Source organism: Gymnoscopelus microlampas (assembly GCF_963454915.1).
Source record: "Gymnoscopelus microlampas genome assembly, chromosome: 15".
Taxonomy (NCBI): domain Eukaryota; kingdom Metazoa; phylum Chordata; class Actinopteri; order Myctophiformes; family Myctophidae; genus Gymnoscopelus; species Gymnoscopelus microlampas.
Genome location: NC_139952.1, coordinates 46,488,207 through 46,495,706, shown reverse-complemented (window position 1 = coordinate 46,495,706; position 7,500 = coordinate 46,488,207). Strand labels below are relative to the sequence as shown.

Genomic DNA, 7,500 nt, shown 5'->3' with positions numbered 1-7,500 from the left:
CTCTCTCTCTCTCTCTCTCTCTCTCTCTCTCTCTCTCTCTCTCTCTCTCTCTCTCTCTCTCTCTCTCTGTCCAGGGTCAATCCCTCTCTCTCTGTCTCCATAAATCCCCACCTCTTCCTTGTTTGCATTTCAGACAATCGCTGAATGCTCTTTTCACTGCCTCTCAGCCAATGAGCCGACAGATAGGTAGCAGTCACTTCCTGGTGGGCTCTGTGAACCACCGACCCCCCCTGCACCCCCCCCCCCCCCCCCCCCCCCACACACACACACACACACAACCAAAAACCCGAAGGCCAATGGGATGATATCACATTGGTGCCTTCACACACACACACACACACACACACACACACACACACACACACACACACACACACACACACACACACACACACACACACACACACACAAAGGGGCAGTTCTCTCTCTCCCACACCCCCCCTCCCTTCTCCTATACGTGAATACGTTGGGAATGTGTTGTATTGGCGATTTTGCTCAAAGAGCAGCGTAATCCCTATGTGAACACTCTGTGTGTGTGTGTGTGTGTGTGTGTGTGTGTGTGTGTGTGTGTGTGTGTGTGTGTGTGTGGGTGCAGACGCCATGCCGCGCCGCATGGTTGCCCACTGGGACTAGCCTGGCTAGCTGTGTTGCCATGTCTGCTTATCATAAGCCACTTTGGGCTTGTTTTTCGGGACCAGCGGGCCAAGTATTCCCGGAACAGCGAGGGGGGAAAACTCTGCCCACTGGTGAGAACTTGCGAGTGGGCACTTGCGAACACTCGGTACCTCTCATAAATTCATAGCAGATGATTATTGGTAAATTGGCAAGTTTTAGGGTTAGGGGGGAATCGAATGATACGCGCGAGGCAGATCATTTTAACAGAGATTGGTACATACATTATTTTCTCATGCCTTTCTTGTACATAATGGTATATCTTTTTTTCCCCCCTCTGTATTCTTATGTTGATTTTTGAACTGTTTGGTTGCTACTATATGTCTATGAAATTAATTCAAGGACCCCAACGGAAACAAGCCCGCAAGGACTTTTTTGGCCGGACCTTTTAGACAAAAACATTATAAATGTAACTGTGTTGTTTTACATTCTTTTGCCTAATAAAAATTTCAATCAATCAAAAACATGGGCAGATTTTCGGGATTAAACGATTGAATACATGTGCTTTGGAACATGGTCGGAAATAGTAGGCTGCCCAAGGATTTGTGTATTTAAAATGTTTAAATCATATTCCAAACATTAATGTTTTTCTAAAAATAGCCGCTCTACAAGAGCATTGCGATGCATTGTGAGCTTGTAGATCGGCTATTTTCAAACAGCCAATGTACATAGATGTAGGCCGGGGTTAAAGTGGTTCAACAGATTTTGATGCCATATCAACTGGTTTTGCCTGGGACCCACAAAACTGTGTGTTTGATCGTGTTTGCCTAGTCGCTTCTTTCATGGCTCGCTTTCGCAGACTTGGGTTGGCTGCTTGTTTCTCTCACAGAGTCTGGCAACGCTGCTGGGGGAACACACACAGCCCCAGGGGACACAGTACACACACACACACACACACAGCCAGCATATATATACGTACAGTCATCTCTGAGAGAGAGGTTTGTATTACACAGTACAGTGGAGAGACAAAGGAAAGTGAAACACACACTTGGGCTGTATCATGTCATAAACCAGTGCTTCTCAAACTTTTTCATGCCAGGGACCCCCAAATCGACACATATTTGGCCTCGGGCCCCCATCTGAAAAATATGTTGTGCCAGGGACCCCCCAGAAGCAAAGATTTGTGTTAAAATGTTCGCTTGAAAAGAAATTATATTCAAAGATTTGCACAGATCTTCAAGATTTTTCAAAAATAGCAGATCTACAAGCTCATAGCGCGGCACTCGGTGCCGCGCTATGAGCTTGTAGATCTGCTATTTTTGAATAGCCAAAGTATAACATTATGGTGATGCTATATTCACACATTTTGCTGGGGACCCCCTGGTACCCCCCCAAGGACCCCTGGGGGTCCCCGGACCCCACTTTGAGAACCAATGTCACAAACGACATAATCTCAATGTATTCTCAATGTACAGTACATATATATTTGCCATTGGCCTTATGAGGTGTGTCAGTGTCTACAGAGCAAAAAGCCCATTTCAAGCCTCATACGTTTTGCATCTATAACCACCGTATGTCCAGATTTATTACATCAGGATGTATAAATATGTCCGTAGATCAATGGGCCTATAATAACTACATCAATGGGCCTGTAACCTAGGCCAGGGGGCGTTGTGAGCTTGGCGTTGTGAGCTTGTAGATCCGTTTTCCGTCCAAGCACCTAGGCTATGGAACGCCCTACCCTTGGCAATCAGAAAAGCCAATTCTCTGGCATCTTTTTGGGAGTGTGTGTCTGTGTGTCTGTGAGTTTCTTTAACAGTGTTTCTACATGGTGGTATTGTGTGTTACTTGTAACAGTGTATCTACATGGTGGTATTGTGTGTTACTTGTAACAGTGTATCTACATGGTGGTATTGTGTGTTACTTGTAACAGTGTTTCTACATGGTGGTATTGTGTGTTACTTGTAACAGTGTATCTACATGGTGGTATTGTGTGTTACTTGTAACAATGTTTCTACATGATGGTATTGTGTGTTACTTGTAACAGTGTTTCTACATGGTGGTATTGTGTGTTACTTGTAACAGTGTATCTACATGGTGGTATTGTGTGTTACTTGTATTGTGTGTTACTTGTATTGTGTGTTACTTGTAACAGTGTTTCTACATGGTGGTATTGTGTGTTACTTGTAACAGTGTTTCTACATGGTGGTATTGTGTGTTACTTGTAACAGTGTTTCTACATGGTGGCATTGTGTGTTACTTGTAACAGTGTTTCTACATGGTGGTATTGTGTGTTACTTGTAACAGTGTTTCTACATGGTGGCATTGTGTGTTACTTGTAACAATGTTTCTACATGGTGGTATTGTGTGTTACTTGTAACAGTGTTTCTACATGGTGGTATTGTGTGTTACTTGTAACAGTGTTTCTACATGGTGGTATTGTGTGTTACTTGTAACAGTGTTTCTACATGGTGGTATTGTGTGTTACTTGTAACAGTGTTTCTACATGGTGGTATTGTGTGTTACTTGTAACAATGTTTCTACATGGTGGTATTGTGTGTTACTGGTAACAATGTTTCTACATGGTGGTATTGTGTGTTACTTGTAACAATGTTTCTACATGGTGGTATTGTGTGTTACTTGTAACAATGTTTCTACATGGTGGTATTGTGTGTTACTTGTAACAATGTTTCTACATGGTGGTATTGTGTGTTACTTGTAACAATGTTTCTACATGGTGGTATTGTGTGTTACTTGTAACAATGTTTCTACATGGTGGTATTGTGTGTTACTTGTAACAATGTTTCTACATGGTGGTATTGTGTGTTACTTGTAACAATGTTTCTACATGGTGGTATTGTGTGTTACTTTGCATCTGACGCTTGTAGCTGCTACAAAAGATACAACGATACAAATTGAAGTTGAGCTGGGTTCAACTTCCAGATACAAAGATACAAAACTACAGCTGTAGCTCTGATGACCCGTCAACCACTGTGTTGAGCAACACAGATACAAAGGGACCGAGCGACAAATATGCTGTGTGTCTGTGTGTCTTTGTGTCTGCCTGTGTGAACGCAGCATAAGGTCAGTATAGAGGCGATGAGAGGGTTTCATCAGGACAGCGTCCACCTATCTCCTCCTCACATGGACTAAAGCAACAAAAAACAATCTCACGGCTGAAGGTTTTTGTCAGGCCAAGTTCTATAACCTGCCATTTGTGAAACAGCATGAAAGGAGTCGTGTGGTGACGACTGGGAACTTTAATCCAGGGGTCCTCGTCCTCCCCTCAGGACACCTCCACCTCCACAACTATAAACGTCCAGTTCAAGTCCAACTACGGACTGCTGGACGTTCCTCACCAACCTGTTCACTTAACCCAGGAGACGTATTCAAACCGACAGCTCTGCCTTTTGGGTTGCGTCACATTCCTCCTCTCGTACGGAGGACAAATAAGGCAGAAAGTTCCTTAAAAATAACCCCCTCCCCCCACCACGGTTATACTGCAGTATACGTACCTTTGCGGGTTGCTGGTGCGTGGCGGCCATTTTGAGGAAACGTCTCTGAGTGTTCAGGGCGTTGCTCACCATCTCCGCCTGTCAGTCACACAAAGGACAGAGGAGAGGTTCAGGTGGACTGTGGGCAGTGGTGGGAAAAGTACTCACATTAATACTCTGTTACAAGTAAAAGTCCAGAATTAAAAGTCAAAAGTATTGATATCAACATTATGCAGAATGTCCCATTTCACAAGTCTTTTGAAAAGTTATTTTGAAAATAGCAGATCTACAAGCTCAAAATGCGTCGCATCGCGACGCATTGTGAGCTTGTAGATCGGCTATTTTCAAATGGCCAAAATGTATATAGGGCTGAATAATTGTCATCAGTATATGCCCATATATGGGCATGCCCCCTGTTGTGCCCATTATATGGAGCCGACTTGATTTGTTTGCTGATGCCATGACGTTTAGACAACACACTCCATATTTGGGCGTAGCTGCCTTGGGAACTCCTTATATGGTTATGGCTGAGTCATGGTGACATGAGAGGTGACGTCAGAGGTCCTCCCGCCTGCCTTCCTCAATATGAAAGGATACATTCAGATGCACGATGTGATTTAATGTCTGGATGATACAGTACTCTTGTGTTCTCGCTCATTCTATCTGTCTGGGCCATTAAAAGAAACCACCATATAAAGCTAACACACACACAAACAGGAGAGTACACACACGCACACGCACACGCACACGCACACACACACACACACACACAGCGTTTGTGTTAGTTAGGTTCAGCCAGCCATGTCCAATGTGTGTTTGGGAAGAGACCTTCAGTTGCGGGCCAAGGGAACCCACTAGGCGGGCTTTGTCCATAAAAGGAGCTCTCCCAACTAAGAAAGCACCTCGCGCGCACGCGCACACACACACACACACACACACACACACACACACACACACACACACACACACACACACACACACACACACACACACACACACACACACACACACACACACACACACACACACACACACACACCAGTGATGGTGGCCTGAGATAGAGAGCATTTTCTTTTTAAACCTGCAATCCGTTAACTGCACGAGAGACCATTATTTCTACCGCTCAGCTAAGAGGCAAACCCCCTATTTGGACTATACCCTGGGGAGATTTGTGTGCTTATGGGATTCAGGCAGTACTACTCACTGGTACGTAGGTGTCCTATACCTGACACCAGGGCCTAAATGTCTCAAATGGAAGAGTAGAGAGGTCTCTCTCACCTCCAACCACTGTACATGTACTAGTTATATTGTGAATGGTGCATTTATATAGTGCTTTTATCCAAAGCGCTTTACATAGATTGAGCATTACATTCACACATTCACACACACATTCACACACCAATGGCGGAGGAAACCATGCAAGGCACCAACCTGCTCATCAGGAGCAATTAGGGGTTCAGTGTCAGTGACTTTGGCTCACAACTTCGATACGATATCGATACGATATCGGTACGCACTTTTTCTATTATGAAAATATATGGGGGAGGAAAAAAGTAAATGCAAACAAATAATTCTGTTTTTGCATTATTCAGACATGCAAACTTGTAGCTTTTCAGCTACAATAGGCTCCGTTTTCAATCCAAATAGGGCAATAGTGTGACACCTGACCCGAAAAAAAACCAACATGTTGTCCCCCTTTTCACCTCGGGGCTGTTTGCATGCCTAATTATAATGATTGTAAAAATATATATATATATATATATATATTTTTTTTTTTTTCCAAAACGATATTTTTTTTTCCCAAAACGATACATATCGTCACGAAAACGTATCGCGATATATCGTGGGACGATATATCGGCACACCCCTAGTGTCTTGCTCAATTAAGGACACTTCCACACTAACTCTGGGGGAGCCCGGGATCGATGACAACACATTGAGGTTCAGACAACACACTCCATATTTGGGGCGTTGGTAGCTGCATTGGGAACTCCTTATATGGGTATGGCTGAGTCATGGGGACATGAGCGTATTAATGACGTGGTCCACCCGCCCGCCGGCCGGTCCTCCTCCAACTGGCCAATTTTTATAAATATAGGACGATAAAATCAATCGATTGTGTTCCACCTTGGATCAATGGAACCAGCGTAGTATACTTTTAAGTCCTTATTTATTGGTATCACTTTTTATCTCATCTTTACGATCTGAAGTGTTTTGCCAATTATGTTGGGGGGCTCACTTGCAATACCCTCGCGGCCCACAGGTTGAGAACCACTGGTTAAAGGGTTCCTTTCTGTTGTCTTTGTCTGTTCTGTTCCAGGACAATAATAGAGCTGTTTGTTGCCAAAACTGTCACTGAGCAGAAATCACACACTCACACACACACACACACACACACACACACACACACACGCACACGCACGCGCACGCACACACAGTCCCAGCCGGGTCAGGGTTCATCACTAGAGAGGAGGAGGGTTGGGGTGTCGATAGTGAGGTCAAATTTCATACTTTACTCCCCACGGCACGCCACGCCACGCCACGCCACGCGACACACACACACACACACACACACACACACACACACACACACACATCTAAGACATGTATAAGTCATAGGTCCGTAGACCTCCCGTACTCACTGGTATAACTATTCCTGGGTTTCCCAGCCCCATTCACATCTAAGTGGGGGGGGTTAAGAGTAGGGGGGGGGAGAGTCCCAGTCTTTATATAAATCTGTTTCCATTGAAATAAAGAAGTTGGCAGAGAGGAGGTCTGCTCTCTAAGGCCTTAAATGATGCTTCTTCTGGACCGATGACAGATGAGCTACAACGCTCCACAATGAGGCCACACTGAGACAGAATTAACCCATTCACATACCGTGTCATTTTAGAGTTTTTAGCTAAAATCATTATTTTATACTTTGGCTTTTCAAAAATAGCAGATCTACAAGCTCATAGCGTGGCTCTGCGTGCCGTAGTCAAATACATAGCAATCAAATACATGCCACCTCGGGGCGACTGATTCCCTCGCCACTCAACGGTCCTTCTGGTCGATCGACACGGTCACATCGACACGATGTCAGGACAGCAGAGTCACTGATGTCAGGACAGCAGAGTCACTGCCCATCTTTCACCGCAGGCTGAAAACCCACCTCTTCAGGAAACACTACCCTTCCTCTTTGCCTGGCCTACTTGTTGTTAACTAGTTGTAGGAACTATTGTTGTATTGCTGTATTGGATCTTGCTTAGTCGATACACTTTTATATTAGCTCGTGCTCATTTGATTTGACTATTTTATCTCATGTGTTTAAGAAAGTAGGTAGCTGATATATAGCACTTTTACCTTAGCGCTAGGTATACTCTTAGTTGCTTGTTTTTACAAGAAATGCACT

At 44.3% G+C, this 7,500-nt stretch overlaps 1 protein-coding gene across 1 annotated transcript in view; it reads right to left on the bottom strand.

Annotated features, from left to right (window-relative positions):
* The window catches only part of cap2 (cyclase associated actin cytoskeleton regulatory protein 2), a 61,810-nt gene that overhangs the window by 44,926 nt on the left and 9,384 nt on the right, over window positions 1-7,500 (bottom strand). The window contains exon 4 of the mRNA XM_084081143.1: window positions 4,128-4,205. Within this exon, the coding sequence (XP_083937269.1) occupies window positions 4,128-4,205 (78 nt within the window). The remainder of the gene's footprint in view (window positions 1-4,127; window positions 4,206-7,500) is intronic.